This window comes from Oncorhynchus keta, unplaced genomic scaffold (assembly GCF_023373465.1).
Source record: "Oncorhynchus keta strain PuntledgeMale-10-30-2019 unplaced genomic scaffold, Oket_V2 Un_contig_762_pilon_pilon, whole genome shotgun sequence".
NCBI lineage: Eukaryota > Metazoa > Chordata > Actinopteri > Salmoniformes > Salmonidae > Oncorhynchus > Oncorhynchus keta.
Window position 1 is genome coordinate 60,001 of NW_026289577.1, and position 15,000 is coordinate 75,000.

Below are 15,000 nucleotides of genomic sequence, written 5' to 3' on the forward strand. Positions count from 1 at the left end.
GAGTATATAGTCCACACCATATCTATTTAGACAGTGAGGTATCAGATTTAGATTGTATTGAGTATATAGTCCACACCATATCTATTTTGACAGTGAAGTATCAGATTTAGATTGTATTGAGTATACAGTCCACATCATATCTATTTAGACAGTGAGGTATCAGATTTAGATTGTATTGAGTATACAGTCCACACCATATCTATTTAGACAGTGAGGTATCAGATTTAGATTGTATTGAGTATACAGTCCACACCATATCTATTTAGACAGTGAGGTATCAGATTTAGATTGTATTAAGTATACAGTCCACACCATATCTATTTTGACAGTGAGGTATCAGATTTAATTGTATTGAGTATACAGTCCACACCATATCTATTTAGACAGTGAGGTATCAGATTTAGATTGTATTGAGTATACAGTCCACACCATATCTATTTTGACAGTGAGGTATCAGATTCAGATTGTATTAGTATACAGTCCACACCATATCTATTTAGACAGTGAGGTATCAGATTTAGATTGTATTGAGTATACAGTCCACACCATATCTATTTAGACAGTGAGGTATCAGATTTAGATTGTATTGAGTATACAGTCCACACCATATCTATTTAGACAGTGAAGCTAACATTTCAAATGTGTCTCTATTCTCAACATTTTGGATTTGAGGTCAAATGTTTCATATGAGGTGACAGTTTATAATGTCACCTTTAATACCAGGGTATTTTAAGACATATGTGTTTCACTCTTAAAATGAAAACAATTTATGTTTCCAGTCTCCCCATTTGAAGAAATCTTAAGTATTCTGAACAATTCACTCATAGTGTATTAAAATAGTCAAAAAAGTTTTTTTGTCGTAAACTCGTTGGTTGCATTTGCATTTTGTTTTGGTTGTGTTTTTGGTTGTGTTTTGCCCAATAATAAAATGGTGGATGATGAGTGGAGTACTTTTCTGTCTAAAAGAGTAGATAACATGTTTCTAAACAATAATAAATTAATCCTGATGATGCCATGATTAAGAAAAATCATGAAAGAATCATGAATAATAATGAGTGAGAAAGTTACCAGACAGGCTACAACAAAGCATGCTAACCTCACCATTACCAAAAACAGAGGCTACAACAAAACATGCTAACCTCTCACCATGACCAATAACAGAGGATACAACAAAACATGCTAACCTCTCACCATTACCAATAACAGAGGCTACAACAAAACATGCTAACCTCTCACCATTACCAATAACAGAGGCTACAACAAAACATGCTATTGTCAATAACATAGGCTACAACAAAACATGCTAACCTCTCACCATGACCAATAACAGAGGATACAACAAAACATGCTAACCTCTCACCATTACCAATAACAGAGGCTACAACAAAACATGCTAACCTCTCACCATTACCAATAACAAAGGCTACAACAAAACATGCTAACCTCTCACCATTACCAATAACAAAGCTACACAGCGGAGATTGGAGTATCTGTCCATAGGACCACTTTAAGCCATACACTCCACAGGGGCTTTACGGAAGAGTGACCAGAAAAAAATACATTGCTTTAAACAAAAAATAAGCAAACACGTTTGGCGTTTTGCCAAAAGTCAAAGGCATGTGGGAGACTCGTCAAATATAGGAAGAAGGTTCTCTGGTCAGATGACACTAAAATTGAGCTTTAAGGCCATCAAGGAAAACGCTATGTTTGGCGCAAACCCAACACCTCTCATCACCCGAGAACACTATCCCCACAGTGAAGCATGGTGGTGGCAGCATCATGCTGTGGAGATGTTTTTCTTCGGCAGGGACTGGGAAACTGGTACAATTGAAGGAATGATGGATGGCGCTAAATAATTCTTAAGGGAAACCTGTTTCAGTCTTCTAGAGATTTGACAAATCAAAGCTAAATAAACACTCTAGTGGGAAAAATGTAAATGTCTTGTAATGGTCAAAGCATAGATCCAATTGAGAATCTGTGGAATTACTTACAGATTGTGGTGCACCAGCTCAGCGCATCCAACTTGAAGGAGCTGGAGCTTGTCAAACATCCCAGTGGCTAAATGTGCCAAGCTTATAGAGACATACCCTAAGAGACTTGCAGATGTAATTGCTGCAAAAGGTGGATCTACAAAGTATTGACTTTGGGGGTGTCTATTTTAAATACAGGTTTTTAGGCAACAAAATAGGAAAAATGCCAAGGAGGGTGAAAACTTTTTTTTATTTTTTATTTTTTTACATAAATATGTACAGTGGGCAAAAAGACATTCTGTACTGTCACCTAATATGAAACAAATCCAAATCCAAAATGCTGGAGCATGTAAAACTGTAAGCTTCACTGTCCAAACCCATATGGTGTGGACTACAGGAATACTGACCTCAGAGTCTCCAGTTTACAGTGGGGATTCCCCAGTACAGCAGAGAGCAGCTTCACTCCTGAGTCCTTCAGTTCATTGTTACTCAGATCCAGCTCTCTCAGGTGTGAGGGGTTTGACTCCAGAGCTGAGACCAGAGAAGCACAGCCTTCCTCTGTGACTCCACAGCCTGACAGCCTGACAAAGAGATCATCATGACTTCACAAACACACTGTTAATGTAACACCAGTAGTGTAGAAGGACAATGGTTGATGCATTTGGTTAATTATCCAAAACAACATATAGATTAATTGTCCATCTCCTAGAATTGTATGGTCATATTGGTATACTAATGTGAAAATCAATGAATTTATTCAATATGTTATTCAATATAATATTATACACATGTTAGAATACATATTTTTCTCTAAACTGAATATTTCTTCCTGATGTTTAGTTCTTATATGTCATTTTATTTACTCACAGAACAGCTCTGGAGGCTTTGGCCACTGGCAGCAGCCTCAGAAGACCTTCCTCTGATCTGGAGTATTTCTTCAGGTCAAACACATCCAGCTCCTTTTCTGAAGTCAGCAACACAAAGACCAGAGCTGACCACTGTGCAGGTGACAGGTTGGGTTTTGAGAGACTTCCTGATCTCAGGTAGCTTTGGATCTCCTCCACTAGAGAATGGTCATTCAGTTCATTCAGACAGTGGAACAGATTGATGCTCCTCTCTGAGAGGGATTCTTCCTGATCTTCTTCTTGATGTACTTGACTGTTTCTTCGTGGCTCTGTGAGCTGCTTCTTGTCTTTGTCAGTAGACCTCGTAAGTGCTTCTGATTGGACTCCAGTGAGAGGCCCAGAAGGAAGCGGAGGAAAAGGTCCAGGTTTCCCGTCTCACTTTGTAAGGCTTTATCCACAGCACTCTTGTAGACAGTAACTTTACGCCTTTGTTTGATCCTCACAGAAAGTTTCCTGGACGTTGTCCTCAGTTTGTCCATTACATTCTCATTGTTGTTGATGAATGAGAGGAACACATATACAGCAGCCAGAAACTCCTGAATGCTCAGATGCACGAAGCAGTACACCTTGTCGTGGTACAGCCCACGTTCCTCTTTAAAGAGCTGTGTACACAATCCTGAGTACACTGAGGCTTCATTGACATCAATGCCAGACTCTTTCAGGTCTTCTTCATAGAAAATCAGATTGCCATTCACAAGCTGTTGAAAAGCCAGTTTTCCCAGTGACAGAATGCTCTCTTTATTCCAGTGTGGACCTGTCTCTTCTGTCCCAAGATATTTTTCATTCTTCTGTTTGGTATAAAACATCACAAGGTGTGTGTACATCTCAGTCAGAGTCTTGGGCATCTCTTCTCTCTTGTGTTTCAGCATGTGTTCAAGGACTGTTGCAGAAATCCAACAGAAGACTGGAATGTGGCACATGATGTGGAGGCTCCTTGATGTCTTTATGTGTGAGATGATTCTGCTGGCCAGGTCCTCATCACTGAATCTCTTCCTGAAGTACTCCTCCTTCTGTGGGTCATTGAACCCTCGTACCTCTGTCACCTGGTCAACAAACCCAGAAGGGATCTTATCGGCTGCTGCAGGTCGGGTAGTTATCCAGAGGAGAGCAGAGGGAAGCAGATTTCCCTTGATGAGATTTGTCAGCAGAACATCCACTGAGGTTGACTCTGTGACGTCACAACAGATCTTGTTCTTCTTGAAGTCTAGGGGCAGTCGGCACTCATCCAGACCATCAAAGATGAACACAACTTTGTACTTGTTGTAGTTGGAGATTATTGATTTTTTGGTTTCCATTGAGAAGTGATTGAGAAGTTCAATGAAAGTGTTTTCCAATTTCATCAAATTCAGCTCCCGGAAAGGGAATGAAAATACAAATTGGACATCCTGATTTGCTTTTCCTTCAGCCCAATCCAGAATGAACTTCTGCACAGAGACTGTTTTTCCAATACCAGCGACTCCCTTTGTCAGCACAGTTCTGATAAGTTTGTCTTGTCCAGTTAAGGGTTTGAAGATGTCGTTACATTTGATTGGAGTCTCTGGTCTTGCTTGTTTCCTGGTTGTTGTCTCAATCTGTCTCAGCTCATGTTCATTATTGACCTCTCCTGTTCCACCCTCTGTGATGTAGAGCTCTGTGTAGATCTTATTGAGAAGTGTTGGGTTTCCTTGTTTAGCGATCCCCTCAAATACACATTGAAACTTCTTCTTTAGATTAGATTTGAGTTCACGTTGGCAAATCACAGCAAGTTCATCTGAATGAAGAAATACCACAGAGGATATTACTATTACGTCTGTTTTAATGTCTACATTATTGTAGGACTGTTAAAGATAGTCTGACTACTGTCCCCTTTTGGAGGAATTGCGTGCCCATAGTAAACAGAAAAAAATCTGTCCAAAATTGCTAATACATGTATATAATATAATATAATAATTATTATTGAATAGAAAACACTCTAAAGCTTCTAAAACCGTTCAAATTATGTCTGTATGTAAAGCAGAACTCTCAGGGCAGCCATTCTCCCAAACTCTCTTGCCCAACTTTGACGTCATCGCCCCCACCCTTCCCAAGCAGCTACAGACCCAAGAACAGTTTCTCTGTCTTCAGCGCGATGTCTGCTTTCAATGGGGCTTTTCATTGTGAGAATCGCGCGCTCACAAGACTTTTGGCGGGCTGAAACCTTCCGGTCACACGAAAAAAACAGGTTACTCTCATGTGCCTCAGCTCCAGTGCTCTCTTTCTTCCAGGAATGACTAAACGATGTGTGTGTTTCTGTTCGTGCTTAGGATTGTTGTCCACCTTTATAACATGCTAAAGCTTCTGAACTAAGTTTGACCAGTTTAGTCGACATATAATATGTAATTTTGACGTTTTGGTGCGCATCCACTTGAATTTTGGCTGCATTTCAACTTAAATATGTCGTGTTTGATAACCTAAAGACACAGACTTCAAAACTAAACGCTGTTTTTGGTAAGTATAATTCCTTCCAGGTCTTCTGATGGAAGAACATCAAAGGTAAGGGAATATTTATGTGGTAAATTTGGGTTTCTGTGGACTCCAAGATAGAGGAGACATAATGATACATTTGGAGCGCCGACTCCTAGTATAGCTTAGTGAACGCAACCTGTAACGTTAAAAATAAATGTAACACAGCGATTGCATTTAGAAGAAGTGTATCTTCCTATACATATGTAAAACATGCATATTTAGTCAAAGTTTATGATGTGTATTCCTTGTTAGCTGACGTTATCTGCCGGAGCTATTTCATTTCTCAGGACATTTGAGTAGCATTTTTTAAACAATGCGTCATTGTAAACAGAGATTTATGGATATATATTGCAGATTATTGAAAAAAATGAATGTACTGTGTAACATGTTATATTACTGTCATCTGATGAAGATTTCAAAAGGTTAGTGAAATGATTTTTTTTTTAATCCTGCGTTTGTTGATTGCATATTTTTTCCTACTTGGCTATGCTAATGAGCTATGTCTGCGGTGGTGGTTTGACATAAATATGTGCTATGTTTTTGCCGTAAAACATTTTAGAAATCTGACTTGTTGCCTGGATTCACAACGAGTGTAGCTTTAATTCAATACCCTGCATGTGTATTTTAATGAACGTTTGAGTTTTAACTAATACTATTAGCATTTAGCCTAGCGCATTTGCATTTCAAGAGCTCTAGACGCCTGGTAGAAGCAAGAGGTTAACAACCCTCCAGGCAAGCTTCAATGCTATACAACTCTCCTTCCGTGGCCTCCAATTTCTCTTAAATAAGTAAAACTAAATGCATGCTCTTCAACCGATCGCTGCACCTGCCCGCCTGTCCAACATCACTACTCTGGACGGCTCTGACTTAGAATACGTGGACAACTACAAATACTTAGGTGTCTGGTTAGACTGTAAACTCTCCTTCCAGACCCATATCAAACATCTCCATTCCAAAGTTAAATCTAGAATTGGCTTCCTATTTAGCAACAAAGCATCCTTCACTCATGCTGCCAAACATACCCTTGTAAAACTGACCATCCTACCAATCCTCGACTTTGGCGATGTCATTTACAAAATAGCCTCCAATACCCTACTCAACAAATTGGATGCAGTCTATCATAGTGCAATCCGTTTTGTCACCAAAGCCCCATATACTACCCACCATTGCGACCTGTACGCTCTCGTTGGCTGGCCCTCGCTTCATACTCGTCGCCAAACCCACTGGCTCCATGTCATCTACAAGACCCTGCTAGGTAAAGTACCCCCTTATCTCAGCTCGCTGGTCACCATAGCATCTCCCACCTGTAGCACACGCTCCAGCAGGTATATCTCTCTAGTCACCCCCAAAACCAATTATTTCTTTGGCAGCCTCTCCTTCCAGTTCTCTGCTGCCAATGACTGGAACGAACTACACAAATCTCTGAAACTGGAAACACTTATCTCTCTCACTAGCTTTAAGCACCAACTGTCAGAGCAGCTCACAGATTACTGCACCTGTACATAGCCCACCTATAATTTAGCCCAAACAACTACCTCTTTCCCAACTGTATTTAATTTATTTTGCTCCTTTGCACCCCATTATTTTTATTTCTACTTTGCACATTCTTCCATTGCAAAACTACCATTCCAGTGTTTTACTTGCTATATTGTATTTACTTTGTCACCATGGCCTTTTTTGCCTTTACCTCCCTTATCTCACCTCATTTGCTCACATTGTATATAGACTTGTTTATACTGCATTATTGACTGTATGTTTGTTTTACTCCATGTGTAACTCTGTGTCGTTGTATCTGTCGAACTGCTTTGCTTTATCTTGGCCAGGTCGCAATTGTAAATGAGAACTTGTTCTCAACTTGCCTACCTGGTTAAATAAAGGTGAAATAAAAATAAAATGTATAAAATAAAAATATCACTAAGATTTGTATAGCAACATAGATACATTGGCTGTTCAGCTGCGGAGGAGGAGACTCAGCCTAGGAGAAAGGGTTAAATATCAGTGCTTGTGTCAAATGTTTTGTTGTCTGAATAACAGTGGAGGAGGAGACTCAGCCTTGGAGAAAGGGTTAAATATCAGTGCTTGTGTCAAATGTTTTGTTGTCTGAATAACAGTGGAGGAGGAGACTCAGCCTTGGAGAAAGGGTTAAATATCAGTGCTTGTGTCAGATGTTTTGTTGTCTGAATAACAGCTGTACCGACCCTTTGGGAAGAATTAAACTTGGTTAAAGCTTCTCTAGTGTCTCTGAGTTATTTACTCTGAACAACAGTGTTCAGGCTGCTACAATATCATTGAGTTACACAGCTACTTTAGCTCTACTTTAGATACAGCTTTTAAATGTTATAAAACACTATTCAACATGAGGCAGACAGATCTTACATTTCTCCAGTGTGTCAGCAAGCTCCTTCTGGTTCATTTTCCTCAGGACGTGCAGTGTGATCTTCAGAGCCCCTCTCTGGCACTGCTCTCCTGCTGCTCATCTTCAGCATCCACCACTTCCTTATCCTGCTTCTGACTCTCAAAGCCTTCTGGGAGTTCTGGACTAAGAATCCTCTTGAACATCTTCAGCTCGTTTTTCACAAATGTCATAATTTTCTCTTCAAGCAACTGAAATAAATCAAGTAAATACGTTAAGCAAGAGAAGAAATGCTTTCTCATTAACACATTAATGAATGATTGACAGATCAACTTTACTTGAGGTAAACAAAATCAAATGTACATAACAGGACCACATACACTGAATATGGAGGCCAGGTCTGTTTGATGACTCTGGGAAGACTGAACACTGAGAATCTCTGACTCTGATCTCTCCTGTTGGTTTCTGTGGAAAAAATGTGAGATTACATCTCCTCATCCAGGGAGTGCACACACACACAAGGAATGTTGTGTTTGTTTATTGTTGTTTTAGGACTATGAAAATGGACAAAATGATTAGCCTATGGATTATGAAAACAACAACAATAAATGGGAAAATGGGAGGAGAAATGACTAGAGACAGTGTTGTTTAACTCACTGACCATGTGACCCATGAGTTCTTCTTACCTTTGTTCAGTAGAAAAGTCTCCTCTCTAAAGAATATAGGTTCCATCATAGACTTGTCACTCTTCATGGACACACAGCTGGGAACAGGGAGGCTGGTCTCTCCTGCTGGATTGGTCTTCAACACAACAGAGACAAACATTACATCTCTCATCTCCTCTGAGCTCAGATGGGGAAACATAAGAAGAGTTTCACAAATAGAACTGAACATAAAAATAGTTTCATTCCAAAATGCTATATATATATCCATTTTCAGAAATGTTCGTAAATGAGCTTTTATTAGCTTTTATTGTTTAAAGAAGTTATGTTTATGTTATGTTATGTTTTTTTGCTACATGAGGAGGTGGCACATGGGTACCTGCTTCTATAAACCAATGAGGAGATGGCATGTGGGTACCTGCTTCTATAAACCAATGAGGAGATGGCACGTGGGTATCTGCTTCTATTAACCAATGAGGAGATGGCACATGGGTACCTGCTTCTATAAACCAATGAGGAGATGCAGCGTAAGAAGAGTTTCACAAATAGAACTGAGTTCCAGACGTTAGTGAACGCGCGAGCAGTGTGTCATTTTTAATAACGAAATTCATTTAGCATCGCGAGCGTTGTGGTCAGTCTGTCAACCCCACTAAAAGGCTGGTGTCGTTACTCTGCCTTCTCCGGGGGCATGTTGAGGTACATTTACTAACCAGGAGGGTTGAATTATGTAATTTATTGGAGGGCTGGAAGACGCACTCTCGAGGTTGTTTACTCACAATATCAGATATTAAGATGATGTTTATAATGAATGTATACTGAGGTTGAGGTTCTGACTAGTGATTATTTACCCGGGGTTCAATACCTGCTATTGAGGCGCCCTGAAAATAATATTCAAAAGTTTGGTCATTGGACACAGAGGGTTTAAACACTAAAGTTACCGTCCATCTAGTGAAGAGAGGAGAACCGGACAGAGGTAGCCAGCATCAGTCAACGAGAGAGGGGAGAAGCCCTCCACGGGATTTCACAGGTGGAAGAAACAACCGGGGAGCTCCATCGGTCCACAAGAAATGCAGACAGCCGGTGGTGATGTAGTGGTCCAAGAAGGCCTAGCAGTCAGACGTCTTGTCGTGTCCCTTGTATATATCGTTTTTTTTACATATTTTTCTTCGCATATCTCTTCAAACATTTTGCTAAACCTCAACATCTAAATACCCTCCTGCAACCCGCCTCACCCAATGTAGCGTGGATCTGTATTTATATTTACTCGGATCCAGAACCCTCAACTGAAGCTAGCCAGCTAACTACCAGCTATCAGTCAGCAAACCATTGCTAGCGGTCATCAGCTAACCTTTAGCTCGGAAAGCTCTCGCCAGTTCGAACAACGCGACTCTAACCAGAGCATAACGGACCATTTTTATCTGGATCTTCACAACTAGCTAACTAGCTAACCGCAACCCTGGATGACTACTCCTGGCTAGCGTTTCCATGCACTTAGCTTGAAGCTAGCCCGGCCAGAGCTCCTGTGCTACCACCGAAGCATACTCCTGGGCTACAATATCCGGACCCACGATCGGTCTATCGATGTCACCGCATGAAGAGGCATAAACAGACTTAACCCCATCGCGACGTCCCCCAAAGGCTAACTTTCTAGCCCTTCCTATCTGCTTGCTTGCTAATTCGGCCTGCTAACTGCTAGCTTGTTTAGGCCCGGCCTACTAACTGTTAGCTTGTTAGCACAGTTGCTAACTGTCTGAATCGTCGCATCCCCAGCCAGCCCAACCACTCACTGGACCCATATTTACTTTCAATCTCTTTAGATTTTTAATTCGATTATACCTTCCGGTAACTTTCCTCACCCAATGTGATACGGAATATTTTTAAGTTTTAGAACACATTCAAGAACATCCAGAAGCTAACCAGCTAACTAGCTACAAGCTATTTAGGCAGTTAGCCACTGCTAGCGGCTTTTACCTTCTGTCCTAGATAATACTCGTCAGTCTAGCTTCCCTGTCCCATCCACCGCTGCCCCCTGGTGACTGTGATCACCTGGCTACATAGCTGATGCCTGCTGGACTGTCCATTAATCACGGTACTCCATTCTGCTTGTTTATGTTTTATCTGTTGGCCCCAGCCGCACTCAGGCTCTGTGTGTAGTTAATCCGACCCTCTCTGCCTAGTCAACGCCATTTTACCTGCTGTTGTTGTGCTAACTGATTAGCTGTTGTCTCACCTACTGTTTTAGCTAGCTCTCCCAATCAACACCTGTGATTACTGTATGCCTCGCTGTATGACTCTCTCAAATGTCAATATGCCTTGTATACTGTTGTTCAGGTTAGTTATCATTGTTTTAGTTTAAAATGGAGCCCCTAGTTCCACTCTTCATACCCCTGATCGCTCCTTTGTCCCACCTCCCACACATGCCGTGACCTCACCCATTACAACCAGCATGTCCAGAGATACAACCTCTCTTATCATCCATCACCCAGTGCCTGGGCTTACCTCTGCTGTACCCGCACCCCACCACACCCCTGTCTACGCATTATGCCCTGAATGTATTCTACCATGCCCAGAAATCTGCTCCTTTTATTCTTTGTCCCCAACGCTCTAGGCGACCAGTTTTGATAGCCTTTAGCCGAACCCTCATACTACTCCTCCTCTGTTCCGCGGGTGATGTGGAGGTAAACCCAGGCCCTGCATGTCCCCAGGCACCCTCATTTGTTGACTTCTGTGATCGAAAAGCCTTGGTTTCATGCATGTCAACATCAGAAGCCTCCTCCTAAGTTTGTTTTACTCACTGCTTTAGCACACTCTGCTAACCCTGATGTCCTTGCCGTGTCTGAATCCTGGCTCAGGAAGGCCCCCAACAATTCTGAGATTTCCATACCCAACTATAACATTTTCCGTCAAGATAGAACTGCCAAAGGGGGAGGAGTTGCAGTCTACTGCAGAGATAGCCTGCAAAGTAATGTCATACTTTCCAGGTCCATACCCAAACATTTCGAACTACTAATTTTAAAAATTACTCTCTCCAGAAATAAGTCTCTCACTGTTGCCGCCTGCTACCGACCCCACTCAGCTCCCAGCTGTGCCATGGACACCATTTGTGAATTGATCGCACCCCATCTAGCTTCAGAGTTTGTTCTGTTAGGTGACCTAAACTGGGATATGCTTAACACCCCGGCAGTCCTACAATCAACAAGATAGATGCCCTCAATCTCACACAAATCATCAAGGAACCCACCAGGTACAACCCTAAATCTGTAAACAAGGGCACCCTCATAGACGTCATCCTGACCAACTGGCCCTCCAAATACACCTCCGCTGTCTTCAACTGATGACTGCCTTGCCTGGTTCAGTGTGTAAAATCGGAGGGCATGCTGTCCGGTCCTCTGGCAGTCTCTATGGGGGTGCCACAGGTTCAATTCTCGGGCCGACTCTTTTCTCTGTATATATCAATGATGTTGCTCTTGCTGCGGATGATTCCCTGATCCACCTCTACGCAGACGACACCATTCTGTATACTTCCGGCCCATCCTTGGACACTGTGCTATTTAACCTCCAAACGAGCTTCAATGCCATACAACACTCCTTCCGTGGCCTCCAACTGCTCTTAAACGCTAGTAAAACCAAATGCATGCTTTTCAACCGTTCGCTGCCTGCACCCACACGCCCTGACTAGCATCACCACCCTGGATGGTTCTGACCTTGAATATGTGGACATCTATAAGTACCTAGGTGTCTGGCTAGACTGTAAACTCTCCTTCCAGACTCATATCAAACATCTCCAATCTAAAATCAAATCTAGAGTCGGCTTTCTATTCCGCAACAAAGCCCCTTCACTTACGCCGCCAAACTTACCCTAGTAAACTGACTATCCTACCGATCCTCGACTTCGGCGATGTCATCTATAAAATAGTTTCCAACACTCTACTCAGCAAACTGGATGCAGTTTATCACAGTGCCATCCGTTTTGTTACTAAAGCACCTTATACCACCCACCACTGCGACCTGTATGCTCTAGTCGGCTGGCCCTCGCTACATATTCGTCTGGCTCCAGGTCATCTACAAGTCCATGCTAGGTAAAGCTCTGCCTTATCTCAGTTCACTGGTCACGATGGCAACATCCACCCGTAGCACGCGCTCCAGCAGGTGTATCTCACTGATCATCCCTAAAGCCAACACCTCATTTGGCCGCCTTTCATTCCAGTTCCCTGCTGCCTGTGACTGGAACGAATTGCAAAATCGCTGAAGTTGAGACTTTTATCTCCTTCACCAACTTCAAACATCTGCTATCTGAGCAGCTAACCGATCGCTGCAGCTGTACATAGTCTATCGGTAAACAGCCCACCCAATTTTACCTACCTCATCCCCATACTGTTTTTATTTATTTACTTTTCTGCTCTTTTGCACACCAATATCTCTACCTGTACATGACCATCTGATCATTTATCACTCCAGTGTTAATCTGCAAAATTGTAATTATTCGCCTACCTCCTCATGCCTTTGCACACAATGTATATAGACTCTCTTTTTTCTACTGTGTAATTGACTTGTTAATTGTTTACTCCATGTGTAACTCTGTGTTGTCTGTTCACACTGCTATGGTTTATCTTGGCCAGGTCGCAGTTGCAAATGAGAACTTGTTCTCAACTAGCCTACCTGGTTAAATAAAGGTGAAATAAAATAAATAAAAATAAAGTGGTAACTATGATGCTGCTGGTAGAGTAGCTAGCTAGTTTATCTAGCTGTACCGACTAGCTAGGATAACTAGGATGCTGCTGGTAGAGTAGCTAGCTTGCTTACCGAGCTGTACCAACTAGCTTGGTTAGTTAGCAGGTCGCTCGCCTGTCCCTTGTCTTGATGATGATGACGAATCTGGTGAACCACAAAATGAAACAAGGACAGAGAGTGAAAAGGATCTGGCTACACACTGTCCCTGACCATAAAGAAAAAAGTGAAAAAAGAAAACATTTAGCGATAAACTTCGGTGTTTCAACACATAAGTTTAACGTGGACGCGGACAGTTCCAGAACGCGGACATGAGCAGTGCAACACAATCAACACAGTCTTTACAGGGTTACAGTGTTTTTTTATAACAATATGTTCAGATCTGGGCCCATATCCACAAAGCGTCTCAGAGTAGAAAAATTGGTGCTAAGAATAAAGACATTTTACACTTATGGGTATAAGTGGCTGGGTAACTATGCATGAAGTCTCTAGTCCCACCTAGTCAGCATATATTTAGGACACCTCGTGAGCTGTAATGATTTATGTATAATAATTATGTATCACAATATACTGTACTGTGTACATCTCTAAAGCATTTTTTCTTCATTTTGGCAAATGCTTTTTAACAAGATTTACTCAGGTTTTCGCCCAGTGGACCTGTGGAGACCTGGTCGAATGGTGGCTGGTTCAATTCCCGGACCGGTGCTGGAAAAAATGGGAGGAATTGATCGCTGGAGGGCTGCCTGGTACATATTCTCAACATATTCACCTTTCGTTCAACGTTGTTGGCAACGTTATTGGCAAGGACATGATGCCTACTATGCCAAAGATATTTAGAGTTGTTAAACGGGTGTGAATAGGATTGAGAACCCTGCAGTACCTCCACAGACCCCGGATTGAGAACCCCTGCAGTACCTCCACAGACCCCGGATTGAGAACCCCTGCAGTACCTCCACAGACCCCGGACTGAGAACCCCTGCAGTACCTCCACAGACCCCGGACTGAGAACCCTGCAGTACCTCCACAGACCCCGGACGAGAACCCCTGCAGTACCTCCACAGACCCCGGATTGAGAACCCCAGTGATTCACAGTAAGTGTTTTCATCATAATTAAGACGTGAGACAACCACATATCACATTCAAATATACAGGATACGAACATTCCATTCCTGATAAACAATGGATATATAGTGTTTCATCTTAAGATAGCTATTTATTTTATTTTTATGAACTCGATGGATATAATGGATATATAGCGTTTTGCAATAAAAACATTTTTTTTACACATCTTAAAACTATTAATTAAAATCTGAGAACATTAATATTTAAGGTACCCATAAGCAACCATTCAGATTAAAAACAAATGTGAAAATGTGTAGAAAAAACCTCTGAATAATTATTCAACAGAATTGTCATCTCACCTCTCAACTTTGGTGTCACGTTCCCCAGCGAGAATCATTTTAGAGGCAGGTCCCCTCTCCTCTCTCTCCCCAGAGAGACTCATTTTAGAGGCAGGGCCCCTCTCCCTCTCTCCCCAGAGAGACTCATTTTAGAGGCAGGGCCCCCTCCTCTCTCTCCCCAGAGAGACTAATTTTAGAGGCAGGGCCCCTCTCCTCTCTCTCCCCAGAGAGACTCATTTTAGAGGCAGGTCCCCTCTCCTCTCTCTCCCCAGAGAGAGTCATTTTAGAGGCAGGGCCCCCTCCTCTCTCTCCCCAGCGAGAATCATTTTAGAGGCAGGTCCCCTCTCCTCTCTCTCCTCAGAGAGACTCATTTTAGAGGCAGGGCCCCCTCCTCTCTCCCCAGAGAGAGTCATTTTAGAGGCAGGGCCCCCTCCTCTCTCTCCCCAGAGAGACTCATTTTAGAGGCAGGGCCCCCTCCTCTCTCTCCCCAGAGAGACT

General features: G+C 42.2%; 2 protein-coding genes across 4 annotated transcripts in view; both read right to left on the reverse strand.

The window, feature by feature from the left end:
* The window catches only part of LOC127926468 (NLR family CARD domain-containing protein 3-like), a 9,132-nt gene extending 711 nt beyond the window's left edge, over positions 1-8,421 (reverse strand). The window contains exons 1-5 of one of the 2 annotated variants that reach the window (XM_052511858.1): positions 8,399-8,421; positions 8,093-8,177; positions 7,736-7,963; positions 2,838-4,625; positions 2,378-2,551 (exon numbers count right to left, since the gene is read on the reverse strand). In XM_052511858.1, coding sequence (XP_052367818.1) covers positions 3,058-4,625; positions 7,736-7,772 — 1,605 coding nt within the window. In that variant the 5' untranslated portion in view covers positions 7,773-7,963; positions 8,093-8,177; positions 8,399-8,421 and the 3' untranslated portion in view covers positions 2,378-2,551; positions 2,838-3,057. The remainder of the gene's footprint in view (positions 1-2,377; positions 2,552-2,837; positions 4,626-7,735; positions 7,964-8,092; positions 8,178-8,398) is intronic. The other variant, XM_052511859.1, reaches the window with a different exon arrangement.
* The window catches only part of LOC127926469 (stonustoxin subunit beta-like), a 68,063-nt gene that overhangs the window by 2,928 nt on the left and 50,135 nt on the right, over positions 1-15,000 (reverse strand). The gene's annotated exons all lie outside the window — the stretch shown is intronic.